This window comes from Physella acuta, unplaced genomic scaffold (genome assembly GCF_028476545.2).
Source record: "Physella acuta isolate Inbredline_101_S28 unplaced genomic scaffold, ASM2847654v3 ptg001007l, whole genome shotgun sequence".
NCBI classification, from domain to species: Eukaryota; Metazoa; Mollusca; class Gastropoda; family Physidae; genus Physella; species Physella acuta.
Genome location: NW_026732524.1, coordinates 113,278 through 137,844, shown reverse-complemented (window position 1 = coordinate 137,844; position 24,567 = coordinate 113,278). Strand labels below are relative to the sequence as shown.

Sequence of the window (24,567 nt, the reverse complement as noted above, 5' to 3'; positions counted from 1 at the left end):
GTCTTTAATGCTTATCTTCACTGTTCTATCATTTAGTAATCCTGGATTACCAAAAACACTTTTATTTTCAGATATTACTTTATCTAGTGAAGTAAGACTAGATTCTTTTACATTCTTCAATGAACAAATACTCTCCCAATTTAACTTAAGATCACTTAACCAGTTCCTACCTAGTAATGGTGGTCCATTTCCTTCAACCACAAGAAGAGGAAGTTTAACACTTTGACCATTATAACTTACATGAACCATACACTCTCCTATTACCGGAACATTGTCACCAGTGTATGTTGTTAGACACTTGTGACATGGCTGTAGAGGCACTGATCCTCCTGTGACAGCGTCAAAATCTTTCTTTGTTATGACTGTTAGAGATGCTCCAGTGTCAAGTTGGAAGCTGATGCTCTTACCGTTGATATTAACTAGTACATTGATGGGAGCATGACTTATTGATTTTACAGAGAACAGGCTGAAATCCGGCTGCGAATCAGTTTGAGCATTTTCACCGGTAGAGTGGTTCATTGGTTGGGTTAGGTAGTCTTGGTGAGAGTTAACATAGTGCTGCTTTTGGTTGCGGTACTGTCTTGACTGGCTAGATTTAGCAACAGACGAAGACTTTGCAAAGCAGGCCTTGGCAATGTGACCTTGCTTACCGCACTTATAACAAGTTGCAGACTTGAACTTGCATCGATGAGATGCATGGGGACCTTTGCATCGATGACATTTTTGATAATTATTACTAGATTTAGATCTAGGATTTGAACGAGCAGGCTGTTTAGCATAAGTTGGAATGCTCTGATGGGGTTGATGTTTATTGACTAACCTGCTGTTTACTGCATGGATCTCTGAAGGTGCTAAAGATCTCGCCGCATCTGATGACTGCTGAAATGAAGTTGCAAGTTGTATTGCTTTTTCCAATGTTAGATCTGACTCGAGCAGCAACTTTCTTTGAACATCAGGGCTGTTTACACCTGTCACAAACTTTTCACATAGTCTGTCAGACAGCGTGTCCAGAGTTTCTTCCAGGCATCTCTTCGGGGGGGGCGAAGCCCCCCCGAAAAATTTTTACCGCCCCCCCCGAACGAGATGAAATTTGTATCATTTATATAGAAAATATATACTTTTAACAGTGTCCGCCCCCCCGAAGAAAGTTTACCGCCCCCCCCCGAAGATTTCAAGAGCCCCCCCCCGGAGAAAAAAGTCTGGAAGAAACACTGAGCGTGTCTCCGAATTCACAAAATTCACTTAAATGACGTAAAGCAGCAACATATTCTGATATTGACTCGTTTGGTTGACGAGTCCTACTGTCAAATCTAGCTCGACATAGAAACTTTGATGGGGTAGGCGCATGGTGGTCTGTTAGCAATTTGCTCAGCTCGTTAAAGCTCTTGGTAGTTAGACTAGCTGGTGCGCATAAGTCCTTTAGTAGCCTAAATTGCTGAGGCCCTATGACTGTTAACAAAACAGCTCTCTTTTTGGCTTCTATCGTCACGTTGTTTGCTTCAAGGTAAAAGCTTAACCTATCTAGGTAATCTTGAATGATTTCATCATTCGAATCAAATTCTTTTATTTGGCCATACAGCGCCATTATTCTAGAAATACTTAGCTAATAAGCTCTAGCAAACCTCTTTTTTGCGTAAGTAGGTGCTCTTTCTAGTAGATGTTTATCCTTCGTCGCCAATGTGATAGATTGACGATAGAAGCATGTGGTTGTATATAAAACGTTTATTGGGTCTAACTACATGGTGATAACCAGAGAGAGGCGGAAATGACGAGAGACAACTATTTATATATATGTAAGGGACATCACTCAAGATAACAATATAAATATAATACTAATACAGAAGAGTGAGTTCCCTTGACCTCACAATTATCTCAATCTATTACAAATGTCTCAGAAATGAGGAATCCGGGAGCATGACATGTCGGCACCTTTTGCTGTGTTTGAGGTCTAAGATGTGTTTCGATAGAAAATCCAGTAAAAATCGTACTCAAAATATACTTTTGTGTTGGGTTTATGTGTGAAAATTACAAAACAATGATTGTTATAATGATTGCCATGTTATTATTTAATAACTTGTAGCTTTTTTTCCTGTTTTGTAATTTTTTTTATTTTTGGAAAAAATGTCCTACATTCCTGACGGTACTTATAAGTACCAATACAAGTTTGGGCCCTTAAAAATTTATGAAACAAAATTTCCTTCCACATATGCTTTAAATGTGCCAAAAGCAATATGATAACACACTATTTAAGAAAAAATGTCATTCGGAACCTAATTCCGTAAATAAAGGGTTAAAGAAAGATTTACACATGGTGTCGTAGTTGGTATTTGTGTAGCCGCATGTATATGTATGTGCGTGTTGAAGGGTTTCACCTGATTTTGCGTTTGATTTATTTTGTATACCAAAAAGTGAGACAGTGTACATTTTTAGAGGTAGAAATGAGGCGAATCCACTATAGATCAACACATATCCAGAGCCATTATTTGTATAATTCTATTATAAAACTATATCAAAAACCTAAAATATTCCAATATGTTATCTTAAGATAAAACATACAGGTACTTTTAAAATCAAATATAACCAAATAGTGAAATAATTGTAAGCTTAATTTTTTTTAAAGTTGTAGACCAGTTTTAAAGGAGCCGACATGTGTGGTAAAAAATCAGAGAAGCCTATTATTTACAAACTATTTGGCGAAATGAATTGCAATGATTTCTTGAGACTTGAGCGATTGATGCTTTTTTTAGCGCAATTTCCATACTGGACAATTGCGATTATTAACTCGTCATTTCTGGATGGATGAATGGATGAATGAATGAATGGATGGATGTGGGTCCGCAGCTTTAAGTCGTATCTCCTCCTCAACGAAGCAATATCGAGGACTAGTTCCAAAGCAAATATGTTAAGCAAGTTCCAAGGATGATTGTGGGCCAAAAAAATTCCCGGAATTCCTTCCTGGATTTCCCGGAAAAGCCAAAAAACTCGAACAAATACAGTTTTTGATCCATATCTCGGCAACCAAACCACTTAGCGACTTGAAACATTTACCAATCGATTCCTGCCATAATTTAGACCAATATTGCCGAAGAAAGTTTTCAAAAATATCCTTTCGTTCGGTCACAAAAAATTAATTGCTACTTTTTTAAACTGAGCATCGTGTAGGCCTAGGATGATATTTTTTTTTTAAATGAGCATCGTGTAGGCCTACTCGTTAAAATAAAACTATTTCCGTTGATATAGGTTAATATAGTTGTTTTTTTTAGCGCAAAAAATATCCTTTCGTTCGGTCACAAAAAATTAAAAATTGTTATGGATAACATAAGGAAATTGCGCTTAAATTGTCACTAGACTTTTTATTAACTTGTTTTTTTTTTTTAATTTTTATTTTGAAAAATTATGTTCAGTGCAGTTTGAAGAAATTTTTTGTATGAACGTTTTAAAAATGATTTTATTTTCTTCATCAAGGTCTTTTTTTTTCTTTTTTAAATTCAAGCTCTTTGTTTCGTCTGCTCATTGTCACATATCGTCAAACACCTAAACCTTTAATGATGTCAGAATTTAGCAAATCCCCTCGATCCCTATGTTTTTAGATTAATTCGTCCTATTCCTTTAAAAAGATAGTAATATTAATTGACGTTGAACGGCAAAATTAAAACTATATAAAATTTAGGTTCCACCGAGATTTGAACTCGGATCGCTGGATTCAGAGTCCAGAGTGCTAACCATTACACCATGGAACCAGTGATACACATGTTATAAGACTATATTCAACTATATTAACATAATTATTAATAATTTTAAAAAAATCAGAAATATTAGACTATTTTCATAACATAGATCAGGAAAGTCCATATATAAGCAGTCTAGTAAGCTAAATAACATATGGTAGATGGCAGGCGTTAAACATTTATTAGTTTTATATCAGAGGCGTAGCGACCCTTCCCGGCGCCCGGGGACATACTTTCAATTTGGCGCCCCCTTGGGAACAAATTTTCGATTTGCACTCCCCCCTCGAACTTTTCATTTGCACCCCCCCCTCAAACTTTCGATTTGCACCCCCCCTCGAACTTTTCATTTGCACCCCCCCCCTCAAACTTTCAATTTGGCGCCCCCCCTAAGGTCCGCGCCCGGGGACATATGTCCCTCCCCCGCCCCCCCCCCCTCGCTACGCTACTGTTTTATATATAAGGACACGGCTTACGGGCCAGCAAGGCTGCGGTTATCTCGGCTAAATCAGTATCGGTCATGATATATGGTATGGCAGAGGGGGGACGGGCATATATCCCCGGGCGCCGACCTTAAGGGGGCGCCAAAATGGGTTTGAAAAACAAAATGAAAGTTTGTGGGGGGTTTGCAAATAAAAAGTCGTCAAACTTTCTGACCCTCCCCCTGGCCTTGTCACACATTGTCGCAAAAATCCGCCCCGCCCCCCCCCCCCTCCATTAAAAGTGTAACGTCTTTTATGAACTACCCCTAAACCATTGTAGTTGAACCTATTTTCTAAATGTCTATTATAAAAGTCTACTTGAGAATGAAATACGAAAATGAATTGGTTAGGCATACATCATTATTTTTGAAGGTCGGTTCTCAGAAAGCCACAACTCGTATCATTTACAATAATCAATAATGTAACACTCATACTCGTACGTGCGCTGGATCGAACTCGTCGCAACATACCTACTTTGCCATTTTGTGACTTCTATATAGAAATTATATTAGTAAAACTTCGAACAAATGGACCCATATATTATAGTTACACACTGTAATACCTTTCCAGATCCCCGTATATCCTATACGGATTTAGTTCTAGTCACAGATGGGAACGTCATTAAAAGCATATTGGCCTATAAGTAGAGGCCTTATTTTAAAACCCAGGCTGAGTCACATAGTTAATTTGTAGATTCACAAGCTTACATTAGTTTTTTTTTTTAAAATAATATATAGATCTATATATTTTATAAATATTGATAATGTGAATTCTTTTATGGGTGTGGTTGTGCGGGGGGGGGGGGGGGGGGTCTTTTTACTATGAAAAACGTCATCATACTTTATTGCCTTTATGGCTTGGTTTTCGGCATATTAATATTATTATTATTGATTTTCTGGTAGCCTAGTTAACAATGGCCATGGAGGAGCTCATGTGCTTTTTATAAAATTATATTGAATCAGCATGGCGAATGGAAACATCTTGCATTTAAAGTCATTCATACATTAAAAACAGGGCCTATTTTTTTTTAATAAAAAATCTATTTGTGGGAACCGTGGCAGTTTTATATCTAGAAGTGAACCAATACACTGAATTAATTTTCACTTTAAAAGAGTTCACTAGCAGTATGCAAACAATATGGCCGACCAAGTTAGTAATACGACCACTACTGCTACTAGTAGTGCAACCAAAGAAATCACACAGTACTTAAATGTTAACAATGCTAAACTTGTTGCACTTGCGATGGTTTTCGCATTTATCCTATACCACAGTACTCTACATTTTAAATACGGTATGTTGATTGATACAAGGCTAAATAAAAAATAGTTTCAAAGATTCAAAAAAAATTTTAGAAAATGAAAAGCGACTAATTTTGAAAATTAATAAATAAAATTTATTAAACATTTCGTAGTTTGTAGGCCTAATTTTTTGTGAACAATTTTTTAAAGTGAGTTTTAGTTTAGTTTTTTTTAAAATTTAAACTAAATAAACTAGAATTATTAATTAGATCCCTATGTAGAAAGATTTAAAATTTAAGTTTGATTTAAGTATTTTAAGTTAACTGTTAACCGTAACTCACTAACTGTGGTAACAGTTACCCGAAATTCTTTCAGAATCTTCAGTTTAGTCTTCTTATAGTCTTGCCTATTGTAGTCTATTAGTCACAAGTCTAGATCTTGATTGAGTTTCAAGTTTTATTAAACTTAAACTAAGTGCCTAACTACTCGGAAGAAACTTCTTCCTCCAGCGCTAGTCTGGCTTGTAGAGAAGATGCAAAACACAATAACCTCAATAGCTGCACAATGGGCTCAGATTACCCGTAACACTTTAAATAGCTGTGCAAATGTATGTCAACTTTCAATTTTATTGTTTTATATCCATCCTCATTCTGGAAGTGCTTGTAAAAATGGCTTACTTTGATACATTATTTCTTCAAGTTACAGGTATTTGATGATTGAAGTTGAAGTTAACTGAGGATTATTTTATATTTCTTGGTTAATTACTGTCAGTCTACTATAATAATATATTCAGTTAATCAAGACCTAGAGTCATGTGTATATGACCTTATTTCTTGTTGTTGAGCTACAGTGTGAAAGTTTGTCAAAAATTGTTTCTGCTCCAGGGCAATATATAAAAGTAATTGGATTTTGAGTGAACTAGATTTTTACTAAGTATTAATAATGTATGACCTGCTTTGCATCATTTCGTCAGTAAAACCAACATAAGAGTAGTACATACTTGTTACATCTCTAGTATTATTTTTATTTGAGACTGTTAAAAAATGAATGCCTTATCACTCTATGCCAGAAAAAATGTATAACTTTTTTGTTTTTAATTAAAAACTATAGTTACAGGCTTTTGTAGACAACTTTTAAATTCTCCTTAAAAACTGAACCGCTTTCTCAGATTTGAGCATTATAAGTCTCCATCTCAGTGTCAAGGCACAAACATACATTACTACTGTTAAGACTACAAAGAATTTTAATAAAATTTTGATAAAATAAAATATATTTATTCAATATAAATAAAACAAACACAAAATACATTGAGTAAAAATGAACACAGTAATCCATAACTAAAAATTGAGCTGGGTTAACTTAATTCTTCCTTGTATTAACAATCAGAATGAACAGTTTGTTTTCATAAATTTTGTACAAAAAAATCTTCATTTGCTGATAAATATTTAAGTGTTAGCTATTAAGTTTATTTATCTTCTCTGCTCTCTACAGGTAATGATTCTTGTAAGTGGCTTATGAGTGAAGGAAGATTCCCTGGTAGTGACAGCTGGCAGCCGTATGGATGTATGATGCATAAATACAGTAAAGCGTAAGCTTAAATTTAAAAAAATCTTATGTAACACGTTTATTTATTTTCTGAAATTTACTACACAGCTCGTGAATTCCAAAAATAAATAAACTTTTAGAGGATCGACATGGTCAGATGGTAATCTGAAAGTCTTTAGTTTGTACAACATCCCTGTGCTCACCCAGCTCTGATGGGTACCTGATTCAATTTAGGGAAAGTAAATGTGACTGGGCATGGTACAGACCACACTATTCCTTCATATGCAGAGGTCACACAAATAAGTGAACTCTACTTCACTTGCTTCCTGGAGTGTAAGGTTCAAAAGTGTACTTTACTTATAAAAAAATTCTGCATTTAATTGTAAAAAAAAAAAAAAAAAAAACTATATCTTTATGTTATCTAATTTTTTTCCTTTTCCACAGAGATGCTAGGACCTGTATGCATTATGTATCATACTGGGGTGGGCATAATCACATAGCTTTCATAGGAGATTCAAGAATACGGCAGCTTTATCATGAAATGGTTGATCTAATTAGCGAAGGTGGAGAAGAAATCACTGACACAAAAGTACATCATGATATGCATTACCGGGATAACAAAATCAATATAAAAATTGTAAGATTTGTGATTTATTTTACTTAGCATTTAAAATTATTTGTAAATCATATAACATGTGCTTACTTAAAACAAAATAACCTAACTTAAAAATCATTTTAAAATGTTTTTATATATGAAATTATTTGAGTTTATAATAAATAACAGGCATCAAAGCAAAATTATGTATTTTAAAAACAGCAAAAAAACTTTATAAATAGAAAGTATTTGCTGTACTAAAATCTTGCTGATGATTTTAGAATTTAGTGCATGTTTTTATTTCCTGCAGGATTTTTTATGGCACCCAATGGTGAATGCTTCAATGTATGATGTTTATCACAAGTGGTTGAAAAGTGACCAGCCAGGGGCAAGGCCCAATGTAGTGATCACAGGCAGTGCCACTGTAAGCTACATCTATATTTTTGTGTTTGATTGGTTAGGATTGAACTCTTTGTTTTTTTGTTATCTAAAGTTGAGACCCTCTGTCAAGTTTTGTGTGATTTTGCAATTTAGGGTAATTTTTTAGTCTTAAGCGAACTCTGATGTACATTGAAATTACTGGCTTAAGCAATGCTCATGAGTCAGACAGCTATACCAGGATGAAGAGCATTTTTCTCTTCCATGGACAGCCGCTAGACCTGTAGGTTTCGGCCAGACTTTAGCTTCCTCCCCTAGTGGGTCTCACAAACTGGTTTGGATGTGAAGGGCAGTATGATCATGGGACAACCTGTGGTCCCAAGTCTGGGTTTTGAACTCATAGCTCTCGAGTTAGTGAGCACACCATCTAATGTAGATCATAGTGTGCCCTCTAGTTTCCAAGTACCACATCTATACATTCTTTTTAAAAAAAAAACAATGTGAAATATTTCCCAATAATTTATTTATCACATTTGTACTAAGATTTCTAAAAAAGTTTGCAGCTTTATTTTTTTAAATACTATTTATTTTAAATTAAAAGGTCCTGCTTTTCATAAGTTATTTAGACAGAATTTTAAGATAAAATACATTACAGTATATTTATTAATTTACAAGTAATTAGAAATAACTAAAACCCCTACCTGAATTTTAAAATTTCTTTCTAAATAATCAGAGATGCTTTTATGGTTTGTTGAGGAAAACAATGCAAGAATACTTGCTATTCCAGTTCTGGGTGCTTGCTATATTAGAGTATATAGAAAGTTTATATTTGTTACACTGTTTAAATTGGTTTACATCAAATGATTTCCATCTAGTTGGTGGCTCACAAAAGCACAAATACATTTTAGCGACCAACTAACTATTATATCAAAAGAAGTAAAAGTCCATTTTATTTTCTTTAGTTTTATTGCTTTAAAAACTTACTATAAATGATTTTTTAAAATGTGTGTATTACTCTCGAAAGACTGGTGAAAGTTTGTTGTTGTTGTTATAGTGGGCCATAAAGCTATTCAATGGAAGCACGTTGGCATCAAAAAACTTTCAATGTAAGTACATACATTTGCATTTGAGGAAAATGTATTCGTAGAATATCAATGTTCAAACTGCTAATTTACTCCACTTGAAGAAAGATGATAGAAATCACAGACTGAGTGTATGTTTGAATCACAATAAAAAAAAATTATTATAAGAAAAATCACTCTAAATTTTTCGTTGTAAATGGTTTGTAACAGTTGAAATGACTTTCAATACCAAGGGAGATAATTAGTGGTTGCCTATTATTCTGGTTATTTAATTTCATTGTGTACTATTACATAGCAGCATAAAATGACTAATCCATGCTTTGAAATTATTAATCCTACCCCTAACTGTAACAAATGCAACATCTGATATGGTTTGTCTACAACAGAATTTTTTTTTCTCCAGCAAACTTGACTATGATCAAAGAGATGTATAACAAGCTCCAAGACTCCACTAAAGTTGTATGGATGCTGCAAGGTAAGATACTATGGTTTTTATTTTTCGTTGTGTGTGTGAGGCCAAACATATGATAGTCAACAAGGTTAGGTCATTCTCTTATATGTAGTATATGAGGATTATGGTATATTATTATGGGACAGCGTGGCTTAAGCGATAGAGCAATAGGCTGTTAACCCCGAAAGTCTCAAGTTCGAATCCGGGTCTAAGTCAGTATAACGTCCCTGAGTCCACTCAGCTCTGATGAGTACCTTACTCATATAGGGAAAGTAAAGGCAGCTGTGCAAAGTGCTGATCACACCTTCCCTTCATGTGCTGTGGTCAAGAAACATACGTACACTATTTCATCTGCCCAATGGATTGCTAGGTCTGAAGAGGATTCTTTATGGTATATTATTATGATGAATAAAATGAGACATGTTTCTGTAAATATGTTTGAAAGGAAATAACTTCTATTTTTATTATCCTTACACTGAGTAAACCAGTAGTGGTAGTGATGTTTCTTATTGCTAATTTAAATGTATGCTATATATTGACTTAATGATGTTAAGGTGTCTAATAAAGATTTCATGATATGTATAAATAACTTGAAAATAAAATTAAACTAATCCTTTCGTGACAATGTTTAATACAACATTTAAACAACGCTTAATATAATTACAGAGTAACAATTGAACTGTGAAAATGTAAATTCAAAAAGATATCTTAACCAAAACACAAACAAACTCACACACAAGTATTTCAAATAAAAAGTCATTAACTAATATATATATATAATGAGAATGAACATTTTGTAAGAAATTAGCATGCAAACATAAAGGTAAAAAAATATGTTAATTAATAGGCTGGACATGATTAGATAAATAAACTTCAAAAACAAGCAAAAATGTTGTATAGAATTATAACACTAAACATTCATGGTTTTAGTTATAGTGATTAGTTTTTAATGAAAATTAATTTAAAAAATTACCACTGATTTATCACTAATGCTGTGTTTATTTTTCTTCCCCTCTCGTTGCACTTCTGAATAATGTGTTGCATTAGCTAAAAATAGTATAGGCAATGAGTACATTAAAAGTATTTATTGGTTGTAGATCCAGCTGAAGAAGATAAGTTGTCTGAAAACAGGAAAATGATTACAAATGAACAGATTGACAAATATAATAAAATAGCGATTACAGTGCTGTGAGTATTGTTGCTCCTTTTAAATCAAGTAAACCTGTATTTTATTGTAGGAAAAGTAATTTGTATTATAAAAAAAATTATATTTTTGTATTATTGTAATTCTTTTCTAAAATATTGTCCAAAAGGCTTATTTTTTAATATATTATTCATGCATGTAATTTTTATTATTTAATAATGATGCAGACAAGACTCATCAGCTCACCTATGGAGCTCATCTCGCCTGGTAGCCCAAGGGTTAAAAAAGGAAGAGTTTTCTACAGATGGTCTGCACTTGCGTAAGAAAGCCCTTGAAATAGTAAGTTTTTTAAATACCTTACCAAGTTTTCTGTAAAAAAAAAACATATTCAACAGGAAATTTAAACATAGTGTTAGTAACCCTACAATTTAAAGATGATTATAAGTAGGCCTATATAAATTAGACATTTTGAACCAAGGTCTTATTAGCAAGCTTAATTAGAGACTTAACAAAAAGAAAAACAGTACATGGATTATCTGAAGGTTACAATATCAAAATGAAGAAATGCATGATGGAAAATTCTTCATCAATGTAATAGGGTGGACATTTGGTTCAGTGTGAGTTACTTGAAAGATACCAGTTTTGGTACAAAAATGTTGTGCACCTTTTTTTATGTGTCTGAAACTGTAGGACACCCAGATGTTGATAAACATGTACTGCATTAATGACAAGAATAGTAAATTAAATGAACAATTTTTATGTGTTTGGAACGCTTGGACACCCAAATGTTGATAAACATGTACTGCAATAATGACATGAATCATAAATTAAATGAACAATTTTTATGTGTTTGGAACGCTTGGACACCCAAATGTTGATAAACATGTACTGCAATAATGACATGAATCATAAATTAAATTTAAATGAACAATTTTTATGTGTCTGAAACTATAGGACACCCAAATGCTGATAAACATGTACTGCAATAATGACATGAATCATAAATTAAATGAACAATTTTTATGTGTCTGAAACTGTAGGACACCCAAATGCTGATAAACATGTACTGCAATAATGACATGAATCACAATGACGGCACTTGCTGTAACACACCTGAAAGGGCAACAACCCTGCAGATAATCACTGGAGTTGCTTTCATTGTCTGGTGAGTCTTTGTAATTTACACTCTATAAACCTGTTTATTTGGTATAGCTGACAAATAATAGCTTAGCCATAGGTGCTTTAAATAAAGATGTATCAGAAATGAGTCATTGGAGTTGGAATAAACTGTAATATTTAATTCTGTGAAAATGTTAATTTGATTCTATTTAGTAGCGCGAGTGAAAATTTCTAGTCATTTGTTTCTAATCTTGAAGTCAAATAAGAAAGTTGGTTTGAATATTTCAACAGATCAACTAACCTATTTAAAGGGAGGTAACCTGGGGTATTAAGGATACAAGATACTTTTGAATTTTTATTTTATGGTTGAGTAAAAATTAGTTACTAATTACTTGTTAGGTGATTGGAGTGCAGATTACTATACTATTTACTCAATAGTTTAGTTCTGCCAGTGCTACATATAATAGCTCATTATTTTTTAAATTTAAGACTCATAATTTTATATCTTTACTATAAAAGCTAGTTAGAACGTAATATCTGTCTGATTTGTTTCTTTAGTATGTGCATCAGTGGGGGTCTAATGCTGTACAGACGCAGAGTACCTAGAAATGGAAACAAAGCCAGAACTGGTAGGTGATAGTTTTTTAAATTAAAACTAAAAAGTAAAGTTTTCTTTTTGAACCTGATAGTCCATGGATGGGGCTATTAAAGTAGAGTTCACCTGTTTCTGTGAGCTTGGCATACTAAGGGATTGTGTGTTTAACACTATGCCCACCCATCTTTACTTTCCCTAATTTGAGTAGTACCCATCAGAGTTAGGTGGATTCAGGGACGGTCTACTAATTAGAACCCGGATTGAACTTGAGACTATCGGGTTAGCAATTTAATGTTCTAGCACTCTAATTAACTGGTAGATAATGTTTATTCTAACTTTTAATAACTTGTAGGTGATAATTCTTTTAATAAATGGTAGCTATACTGGTGTAAAATTGGCAAATGCTAACCTCAGTGCTAACTACTTAATAAGAGGTGGGTGATAATATGAATGCTAACTTTATAATAACTCGTATTTGATAATCAAAATGTTATGACTTTCAATAATTTTGGACTGCACCACATTTAATTATGTGTAAAAAAAATATTTTTTACAAATGTATACAAATTATACAGAAATAAAATACATAGAGTCATGTATTTATTGCTGTAGTTAAGTATTTCAGTACTGCCCTTTTTAGACTACAAAATATGATACTTAATTAAAATCACTTTTTTATTATACTGCAGCTGAAAATGGTCAACGGAATGGTACTAATGGCACACAGAAAGATTATAATGAAACATTCTGGGAGATCATAACGTCCCTGGCTAAAATGGGGCTGATCATGGCATACTTCTATCTGTGTGACAGGTAGGTTTAGATGGCACTTGTTGTTTAGACATACCCACTTTTTTGTTTAACATCAACAGCAATATACCTAATCACTAACCTTATTTATATGGATCAAAATACCAAAATCTGTGGAAACTGCTCTACAGAGAAATACGGTCATACCCACTTTTTTGTGTAGCTAGTTTTATCATCAGCAATATACCTAATCACTAACTCTACTCATATGGATCAAACTACCAATATCTATAGAAACTGCTTTACAGAGAAATGTGTGTATGGCTAAGTATCAAAACTAATTTAAACCAATAATGTCATCCACCTTTACCAAATTTAAAAAAAAAATCTTGAAACCAGAAATTACTTAATGATTGTGTGTTGTGGTCTGTTTCTGGTTAGCTTTTACTTGTCTACAAAATGTGTTTGCTAGTAGGATATTGTCTTATTATCTAAGTAATTTTGCTGGTTTTTTGAGTTTGTAGTTGAAGTGTGTATTATTTTGGAACCAATCAGGAACCAATCAGAATATAAATACTAAATTAGTCTATATTTCGGCTGTTATTCTGGTTTTTTTTTTTAGTTTTCTTAAAAACGTAAAATATGCGGCTCCCAAAATATACATACCACAACTCCTGATAATAAATAGTTATTTTGATAACAAAGGGAATTCTTATACATAAATTCCTACAATAGAACTTATGTTATACATGATTGAAATATGAAACATAGATGAAAAATGTAACATAATATTATAACGTATATTTTATGATTTAAAAAGCAAAAATCCTTGCTTTTCTAAAGTCTTAGAATTTGTCAAAACATTATCCTCTCTTCTTTTTCCTTCGTTAATTGTAATGTTGGATGGAATTTCCTCCTACACAATTAAGTATTACGTGTTAACATGTTAATTTTGTTATGCGCCATATACCTCGTTGACTCTGATTTTAGCCTGCTTTTCTTTCTGGATTTGCTTTCTATCCAAGAAAAAATTACACTGCGACAATTGTTTGATTCTGGAGTTTTTCTGTCCAAGATGGGTTGCTGTCCCAAGCTAAGAGCCTCACTTGCCAGGGGTCTGGACTTTTGGGTTACTGGTCCTGCATACTACTGCTCACTATGACACTCTCATTATAATAAATTAATAGAAAAAACACACTTTACCACATCCCCTTTGCAATTGCTTCTCTAAGTGACAGTCAAGTCAGGTGTCCTCTCTCAGAATTATGTGTATTTTTAGCGGTAGTTAAATTGAGATGAGAGTCTCCTGGCTCTTTAAAGTTTCTTTAATTTGGTACACTCTGTGAATATAAGTTCCAAAATGTCATTGATTTAATCTATTCTGTAGTTTTGGTAGATTTCTGTATGTCAGGTTTTAATTTCCTTAACTGTCCAAGTAGTTTGGCCACAACTGACTTTCTGGCCACATAGCATAGAAAGATGTTGAGCCCCTGAGAGCCGTTGGTCAGTATGAAGACAATCCACATGTAAGTCGTGTCCACGGCTACAGCCAGAAAGTAAAACACCCAGGTCAGGCCCATCATGAGGGACAAGTTAACACACAATATCAGCTGGGTTTTTTCTCTCTTGTGCTGCGAGTTTTTCTCTCGGAAATCTGAGCTTTGTCTGATGGCTTTGATGACTAAAATGGCACATGATGCAGTTATTAATAAAAGAAAAAACATGGGACTTACAAATACAACAATGGCCGTGTTATAATTACCAATCCAGCAAATTCCATTTATCCCATAATCAATCGCCACCGTTCCAGTTTTATGGAGTAAAAAACAAATTCCAGCTAACAAAGATGGCAGCCCCCAACAAAGAATAGAGAACAGATAAAATGTAGTTGGTTTAGATGGGTTAAACCAACGTTGTGACTTGATGTGTAGAACACAGGCCAGATGTAGGGACATGGCAGCCAGCCAGGCAAAGGACGCCAGCCATACAGCGTGGTGTAAGGCAGCGTAGATCTCACAGGCCAGGCCCTGGGGGTACGTGCAACACAGAAACATCGTCTGGGCCACAAGGAGAGCAGACGACATGGACATGACGATTTTCCCAGGCACGTTTCTCAGTTCTGGCACCAGCCCGTAGACGACAAGGACGATAACCAAACATGTCACTGAGACACCAAGGGCGATCACTGTAGCCAATTTCTCTTCTTCAGTTGTCGGTACAATTTTTTTGGGTAGTTTATTGTCAAATTGATCAGCACACACTTTGGCACCATTTTCAGTTAAAATGTAATCCCCCTTATTAATTGCAGATATAGTTTGGCGTTGGTGATTTAAAGTTGTCTGAAGTTCTTTTAAAGAAATGGCTCTATTTTGGTATTGTTGTAGATACAAGTTAATGTTACCTACAGTTTTTGTTACCAGAAGGTAATCCTGAAAAACCGTCATCTCCAAGTTGTTGACATAAATGTATGGGCATTTTAACATAGGCTGACTGCACCATCCCACTGTAGCTTTATCAATTGGCTGTTGTTTTAAATGAAAAGTTCCATTGAATTTGATATAAAAAATAAACTTTGCTAACTCTAAAGCTGTAATATTGAAGTCTACAAGAAAAGTTCCGTTTTGATGAGTAAAAATTGGCATTTCAGTAAAGACAAGTTTTCCACCGAAAGGACAAATTTTGTCTTCATCTGGTTTGGACTCGTTGACATTATTAGTCACTGTGACATTGGTAAGGAAAAAGTTATTTTGGTTTGCTATGGTATTGATTTTTGATAGGGATTGGGTCTTTATGACAGAGATCATATTAGTTGTTACACTTGATGAATGTAACTGGATGGTGACCAGTACACATACATCTGACCAGTGGTAATCATCCAACATCACCCAGCCAGTCTCTGGACATAAGCTTGTATTAACCTGCCGTATGGGCAAGTCAGAAAAAGTGTTTTCCATCACAGTTTTCAAATCACTCATTATTTGTAATGTCATCTCTGTTTCATTGATAGCTTTTGACGTCAGCATTGCTACCTTCCAGATACAAGTCAGATCTCGTAGAGAGAAGTAGAACTTTGACCGTAGCTTCTTACTTTTCTTAATTACAGTTTGCTGTATCTTTGTGCCTAGGCTAATAAATTGGTCTGTTTTGTTGAAAAAACAAAATTCATTGTTTTCATCATCGGTTTCTGTAAGAATATACTTCAACATGATGTTCAGTTCTATTTTGTTAGAAGGTTTAGGTAATGTCATATTGTACGCCTCCATGACAAGTGATATGTTTTTGTCACATGTTTTATTGTCACAAACATCTTCCATAATGCAGCTTTGACCAATGAGCTTTCTTCCCAGTGGACATGTGACGTCTAGACACTTCTGATAAAATGGTGCGAAAACTTGATTAGTTCCGCAGGTTTCAACTATATCAGAATAGGATTTAAGATCAAACAGATTTCTGAAGCTAAGAATCGGAGTTCCATAGTCTAGTGTCCAAGTTTGTTTTTCATGGTCGTAATCGGTTGAGGAACCAAAGACACATTTTCTTGAATGAGTTGGTGGTGTTACTCTCATCATACAAGTATTGTTGTAGCTGTTGGTGTTGTTGAATTGAAGTAAATTCAGCATTGCGGATTGTTTGTTGAAGCTGACGCTGCAGTTTGGACAATACAATCCTGCTTCCCATGGTGTAACAGATTCAGGTTCTAGCCCATTACATATAGCGCATAAAATGTTACGGAAATCTACTTTAGTACTACCTGTGTTTAAGGTTACAGGTATTCTGTAGAGTGTTGGATCCCGTGTTGTTGTAGTTTTGTGACATCGTGTGATGATGTCTTCTTGTGAGAGACCCAGAAACAAACTCCCGTTCTCCGAAGGCTGGTTGAGTTTGTTGTGTAGGTCTAAGAACTTGGCGCGTATGTCTTCTTCCTGGCTGCATTTGGTAACCATGGATACGTTGACCCATGACTCACAAGAGGTCAGCTGGTACCAGCGATACTCCTCATAGAATTGAACAAGCTGCGAGTAGGATTTGGTTTGAGTTAGGATTAAGGCTATGGCATCTGCTGTTCTTAGATTGACAAGAGGATTATTTGAACAGCAGTCGTAGTAAAACATACACATATTGTCAGAGTGGCAATATGTGTCCAAGTTATCAGAACTGTTTATCATATTGACCTTTATCCAGTCTTGACACTGAGAGGTGTTTTTATTGACTGGGGGTGGTGTAGTACCCAGGTTTGTATCATGTAATACATTCAGGTTTGTATCATGTAATACATTCATGTCTGTATCATGTAATATATCCAGGTCTGTATCTTGTAATCTAGTATCCAAATCTTTATCGTCTAACTTAGTATCCAGGTCTGTATCTTGTAATCTAGTATCCAAATCTTTATCATCTAACTTAGTACCCAGGTTTGTATCATGTAATATATCCAGCTCTGTATCATGTAATATATCCAGGTCTCTATCATGTGATGAAGTATCCAGGTCTTTGGTTGTATCCTGTATAGTAGTATCTAAGTCTTTGGGAGTTGTAGTATGTAATGTAGTACCCATGTCTGTATCATATAACATTGTGTCCTGGTGTTTATATGTTGCTTCAGTATCCTGTGTGGTCGTACCTGGTGTATCATTAAACGACCATTGCCGTGAAAAATTTAATTGCCCATCTCCAGTTTTATTTGATAAAAGTTCATGTGATTCCTTATTGGACGACGATTCTGGTTGAGTGGAAGAGATTTTATATAATTTAATATGTAATGTTTAACCCTTATGTATCGGGGAGCATTTAAAAACAGTGTCTATACACTCGTTGTATGTTCGAGAGCGCGGACACAATAAAACTTTGTCTTAAATTATTTCATTTGTATTCTACACTTTCAAAGCTTTACAATTCTTTGATTGAATAAAGCGGGGGTGATCTCCCCTAAACTTTCTCGCATATTCTTATATAACAGAAATATGCACGGCACTTTCAGTCCGACCGGCCTTTAGAAATGAGTTTTTAATTATTTTTTTAATGCTTACATTCTAAAGATAGAATAGAATAAAGTAGAAACAAAATTGCACACCTATTGAACACAATCAGCTAGTATATAATGCAGCGGAAAATTAATAAAAGAAACTTCTTATCTTTTTATGATAACTTGAAGAAAAAGCGTCAAGTACTACTTCCGGTCACCGGAAATGACAAAAAATTTAACAGAATCCAGAGAATAAATACTTTTACCTATGTATAAAATTTGATCTATCTAGCTGAAACGATACTTAAATTATCGGTAGTTTAGACATAAAAAAAATAGTAAAGTACCACTTTTGGTTATCGGAGGTCCCTAAAAAAATTAAAATGATCCAGTAATAAAATCTTATACTGAAACAGTACTCAAGTTAGCGCGTTCCCACAAAAATACTGTAAAATGCCACTTCCGGTTACCGAAAATAGATTAAAATGATAGAAATATGTGAATCTAATATATAAAGCTCAGTTCTGTATGTAATGCATATGTTTGTCGTTGGTCTTGGATGAATTTAAGTGTTAGAAAATTATCGTGCGCATTTGTCTAAATTTATGAGCTAAAAAATTACTATTGAAAGTGTTGGGAAATAATTTTCATTTTTCAAATTATAATAATAATTGTCGGCATGTTCATTAAACACAAGTTTAAAAAAAATATCATCTTTTACAAAAATTCTAATTATGTCTTTATTTAGTCCTATAGCACTTACTTCCCTTTGATAAATTAGGAAAACAAAATTACTTCCCTTTATAAAACCATTGCATTTTGTGGAAAATAATTTACTTTTTAATTACTTTGTTTTGGTGTTGGGAAAAAAAAATAATTACATAATTAGCGGGGATTGATCAAGTGCAAATGTTGTAGGTATTTTACGGATAAGCTTGGAGTATTAAAATTGTTCATTAAATTGAAACAGGCGCGTTCGTTTAAGTGAGTGCAAAAGACTATGAATAAGTTGGGGTACTATAGTCGTTCATTAAGCTAAAACAGGTGATTCCGCCCCGGGCGTTTATGTTCGCGTTAGTGTTTTCTTTGTGTTTAGGTGGGTTTGCGTTAGTGGTTTCGTTTTGATTTGGTTCATTTTTGTTCTTTCTTTTTTCGTTTTTGTTTGTGTTTTTTTTGTTTGGGTTTGTATTTGTGTTTTTGGTTGGTTTTGCGTTTGGATTTGGTTTGTTTTCGTTTGCTTTTTCGTTGTTTTTTTTTTTTTTTGTTGGTATTGGTGTTTGTGGTTGGGTTTGTTGTTAGGTTTTTGTTTTCGTTTGCTTTTTTGTTTATTTTTTCTTTGTGTTTGTATTGGTGTTTGTGGTTGTGGTTGGGTTTGTTGTTAGGTTTTTGTTTTCGTTTGTATGTGTAATTGTGTTAGCGTTATGTTTGCGTTTTGTTGTTTTGGTTGGTTGTGGTTTGGGTGGGCAATGCCGGGTTTATGATGATTACTAAACACACAGGTAATGGTCTTTAACAGAAAGGTTTTTCACAGAAGCCAGAGCAGGGCCTGGCCGGGACGGCTAGTACAATATAATACATGCGAAATTTGGTCCACCTACTTTGAATGGTTCTCTAGTTATTGGCTTTTTGGAAACCGGAATTAGAGTAAGTACCACTTTCGGTTATCAGAAATAGTTGAAAAGTTGATACTCAACTTAGAATTTGATATAATACCTATATATTATGACATTTTTGTCTGCATAACTTTCAAGTTATCGTGTTTATAGACATACAGACAAAATTGCACAACTAAGTTTTTCCGACTTATACTTATTGAGGGGTAAAAATCTCCATTTCGATGTTTAGCGCGATTACATACTTCCTCTATACTTCGTGTACGTGAAAATAAAAAAAATTAAAAAATTAAAAATCCTGAATTTTATAGCAAAAACATAGGAGATAAAGCATGATTATATTGCCTAAATAAATTATCATTATTTTTTTTTGTTGAGTTTCGTGTCGGAATGTAAGTAAGTTTGAATTAGCGATAATGACCACGGACATATATATTAAATTTAAAAAAAAAAACAACTTGATAATGGGCTAAATATTAGTTTTGAAACTTCCTTATATTAAAAAGTATAACTTGGTCCACATCTTTGTAAGAATAAACTTTTAAATTACTGAGTTGAAACATTCGGTCTCTTCAATTTTGTTAGTGCACTTTTTAATGCTACATGTAATGTATAGAAAACATGCTGATCTTATGTTTAAAGAAATGCACACATAAACAAATATAATCATTTATATAGAAATAAACATACAAACCCTGTGACTTTTATATAATCCGAAAGTCTCGAGTTCGAATACGGGTTCAAGTCAGTTGAACGTACCTGAGTCCACCCAGCTCTGATAGGTACTTAACTCACGTTAGGGAAAGTAAATGCTGGGCATAGTGGGCGTAGTGCGGACCACATTATCCCTTTACATGACGAGGTCAAGAACTCTACTTTATCTGCTCAATGGATCGCTACTTCTAAAGAGGAACCTTTACTTTTCATCATATTTAAAGAAAAGATACAACTTTTAAAATTAGCTTACAAATTATTACCGATGTACGCCCTTACCTTTCAGTTGAAGTAGTAAAATGAAAAAGTTTAAAAACACCCGCCATTTTTTTGCTGATACCATCTCTGAAATTGTTTTATCTTTTCCCTTGGGTTAAGCTTTGAAACATGACTGTGAAATGTCAGTGGGGTAAAATAGATATCTACTGACAGAATCGTCTAATTAACATTCCTGTCATCTTTTAATATGTAATCCATTTTCAGATCTGACCACTAAATCAGTACTACTGTCTTACTTTAGTAAGTGCTTTCGACAGTCAGTATTCCCTCTGCTAAGTGCTGTCTACTTTCAATACTATCCACTATCAGTGATGTCCATTGTCAAATTTCTTATTTTAAGTGTTGTTCGTGATCAGTATCAGTATTTTCTATGGCCAGTAGCAAGTAATCCCCATTGTCAATATTGGTAATGGTCAGTACTTTCCACTTACAATGTTGCCTATCGTCAGTACTCTACACTTTCAGCGAGGTCTTTGGTCAGTAATTTCAAATTTCCATACTGTCTTTCTTCAGTAATTTCAAATTTTCATACTGTCTTTGGTCAGTAATTTCAAATTTCCATACTGTCTTTGGTCAGTAATTTCAAATTTCCGTACTGTCTTTGGTCAGTAATTTCAAATTTCCATACTGTCTTTGGTCAGTAATTTCAAATTTCCGTACTGTCTTTGGTCAGTAATTTCAAATTTACATACTGTCTTAGGTCAGTAATTTTAAATTTCCATACTGTCTTTGGTCAGTAATTTCAAATTTCCGTGCTGTCTTTGGTCAGTAATTTCAAATTTCCATACTATCTTTGGTCAGTAATTTCAAATTTCATTACTGTCTTTGGTCAGTGATTTCAAATTTCATTACTGTCTTTGGTCAGTGATTTCAAATTTCATTACTGTCTTTGGTCAGTAATTTCAAATTTCATTACTATCTTTGTTCAGTAATTTTAAAATTTCCATACTGTCTTTGGCCAGTACTTTCCAATATCATCTATCTGTACATTCTACTGTCACTACTGTCCAGTGTATACCAAACCAGACTCGCCAGTGTCAGTGACCTCTACCCACTTGACCAATGGTCACAGTTTTACCCTGTCCTTACCATGTCCGTGTTTTACTGCTCACTGTCGACATCGCGTGGCCTGACGGGTTTTTATCACATACCCTCCATCAACAAGCTGATGTTTACGTTGAAAATGTTAAAAGGTCATTTTCTAGTTAATCAGTGGGATTTCTAATTTTGTTTTCGTGTGGAGATTTAATCGGATTTGTTTCAATGTTTGTACTCTTTTAGCCTTGATTCACCTAGGGACTTACTTAGGTACGGGGAGATAATCTAATTAACTTATTCAGTCGTTCAATTTTTTTCCCCTCGCAATGTGGACTAGTCCATGTTAGCATACCTCTTTGACGCTTAATTAAATTTTAAGTACTTGACTTCTAAATAGTCGCTAAAAGCTTTTTTTTAAAATTAAAGCAACAAACATCAATGGTTATTTTTAGATACATCATAACACGTTATAGACTGATTCATTTAAAGTCATGCACTTAATTTTTTTAAAATCTTAGCGTACTTGCCTTGGTATGAGAAAAACAAAAATAAGTGCTTTATTTAATCTGATCACAAAACAGTGCTTGATCCTGTGTAACCCAATTCCAATCAGTCGTACTTGAACTGTAAATGTAATCAACCACTAACCCAACATCAGACATCCATTACTAGGTTAAAACATTTATCCTTCATTACTATTATGTTAAGATAAGAAACCTATTAAATGCATTTTACTAAAGCACATACGTCATTTTAAACTATATTATATAGTTGTAAATACAATATATATATATATATATATATATATATATATATATATATATATATATATATATATATATATATATATATATATATATATATATATTTGTATATATATATATATATTTGTATATATATATATATTTGTATATATATATATATGTATATATATATGTATATATATATACATATATATATATGTATACATATATATATATATATGTATACATAGATATATATATATGTATACATACATATATGTATATATGTATGTATACATATATATATATATGTATGTATACATATATATATATATATATATATATATATATATATATATATATATATATATATATATATATATATATATATATATATATATATATATATGTATATATATATATATATATATATATATATATATATATATATGTATATGTATATATATATATATATATATATATATATATATGTATATATATATATATATGTATATATATATATATATATATATATATATATATATATATATATATATATACCAGCAAAGCACCCGCAGTGCGCTGCGCGCTTGTGGTGGTAGCACGTCCCTTGTGTATGCGTCGCATTGCTGAGGATATGCTGTGGAGCACGCAAGCTATCGTCTCCATAATAGTGAAAGAATTCCGGTTGGAAAGGAGCTGCCAGTCGTAAACTGATTCCTTCAGCACACCCCATTTGTATTTTTTTTATTAAAATTAGGAAACTAACTTTCAAAACAAAACCCGCGATTCACTTAAGTCTGAATCAAGAGTCAAAATAATTAGGCGGCTTCTTTTTTGAGCGCGAACCTCACATGAATAATAAATAAATGAATTATATAACCAAACGTCAAAAATGAAAAAAAAACCAGCAATGATTTAGAGATATTTGCCTGCTTTGAGACTTACATCTGTCCACTTTTTGGGTGGGAACATTTAAACAAAAAAAAATGACAATGAGTGATAAGCTAACGCACTATCATATTGGTTAGGAACTCTCATATCAATCGGTGAAAGTATTTTCGTAATCATAAAGTAAAATCTTGTTTTAATTTAATTATATCATTATTTAATATATTCCAATGTTAAGAAAAAAAAGATTAATATGAACTATTTAAGGCCGGAAATAGTTTAGTAAAACTCATTTATTTATTGTTTATTGTGTTTTTATAGGTTCAGACATTAGTTAGCATTGGTAGCTGGAATGTTCAGACATTAACTCTGTTCGTATTGGTATTTGGAATGTTCAGGCGTTAACTCTCTTCCTATTAGTATTTGGAATGTTCAGGCATTTACTCTCTTACTATTGGTAGTTAGAATGTTCAGGCATTAACTTTGTTCGTATTGGTAGTTGGAATGTTCAGGCATTAACTTTGTTCGTATTGGTAGTTGGAATGTTCAGGCATTAACTTTGTTCGTATTGGTAGTTGGAATGTTCAGGCATTAACTTTCTTCCTATTGGCAGTTGGAATGTTCAGACATTTATTCTCTTCCTATTGGTAGTTAGAATGTTCAGACATTTATTCTCTTCCTATTGGTAGCTGGAATGTTCAGACATTTACTCTCTTCCTATTGGCAGTTGGAATGTTCAGACATTTATTCTCTTCCTATTGGTAGTTGGGATGTTCAGACATTTACTCTTTTCTTATTGGTAGTTGAAATGTTCAGACATTTATTCTCTTCCTATTGGTAGTTAGAATGTTCAGACATTTATTCTCTTCCTATTGGTAGCTGGAATGTTCAGACATTTACTCTCTTCCTATTGGCAGTTGGAATGTTCAGACATTTATTCTCTTCCTATTGGTAGTTGGGATGTTCAGACATTTACTCTTTTCTTATTGGTAGTTGGAATGTTCAGACATTTATTCTCTTCCTATTGGTAGTTGGAATGTTCAGACATTTATTCTCTTCCTATTGGTAGTTGGAATGTTCAGGCATTTACTCTCTTCCTATTGGTAGTTGGAATGTTCAGGCATTGATGTTTTTAAAACTGGACCTTTGATTGAGCTCTGTGGATGAGATGGTCGACAGGATAGTAGTCCCGGACAAGTCAGTGTGAGCTGTGTTGAATTGG

At 33.5% G+C, this 24,567-nt stretch overlaps 1 protein-coding gene and 1 non-coding gene across 3 annotated transcripts in view; one reads left to right on the top strand and one right to left on the bottom strand.

The window, feature by feature from the left end:
• Positions 1–3,668: 3,668 nt before the first annotated feature.
• Positions 3,669–3,740, bottom strand: Trnaq-cug (transfer RNA glutamine (anticodon CUG)). Its single transcript has one exon. It is a non-coding gene; the product is annotated as a tRNA-Gln (tRNA).
• A 1,596-nt stretch (positions 3,741–5,336) lies between these two features.
• The window catches only part of LOC131954511 (N-acetylneuraminate 9-O-acetyltransferase-like), a 60,460-nt gene continuing 41,229 nt past the window's right edge, over positions 5,337–24,567 (top strand). For both annotated transcript variants that reach the window (XM_059318236.1, XM_059318235.1), the window contains exons 1-11: positions 5,337–5,498; positions 6,937–7,033; positions 7,435–7,627; positions 7,896–8,009; positions 9,018–9,069; positions 9,449–9,520; positions 10,594–10,684; positions 10,868–10,979; positions 11,681–11,805; positions 12,318–12,388; positions 13,044–13,167. In XM_059318236.1, the coding sequence (XP_059174219.1) occupies positions 5,345–5,498; positions 6,937–7,033; positions 7,435–7,627; positions 7,896–8,009; positions 9,018–9,069; positions 9,449–9,520; positions 10,594–10,684; positions 10,868–10,979; positions 11,681–11,805; positions 12,318–12,388; positions 13,044–13,167 (1,205 nt within the window). In that variant the 5' untranslated portion in view covers positions 5,337–5,344. The remainder of the gene's footprint in view (positions 5,499–6,936; positions 7,034–7,434; positions 7,628–7,895; positions 8,010–9,017; positions 9,070–9,448; positions 9,521–10,593; positions 10,685–10,867; positions 10,980–11,680; positions 11,806–12,317; positions 12,389–13,043; positions 13,168–24,567) is intronic.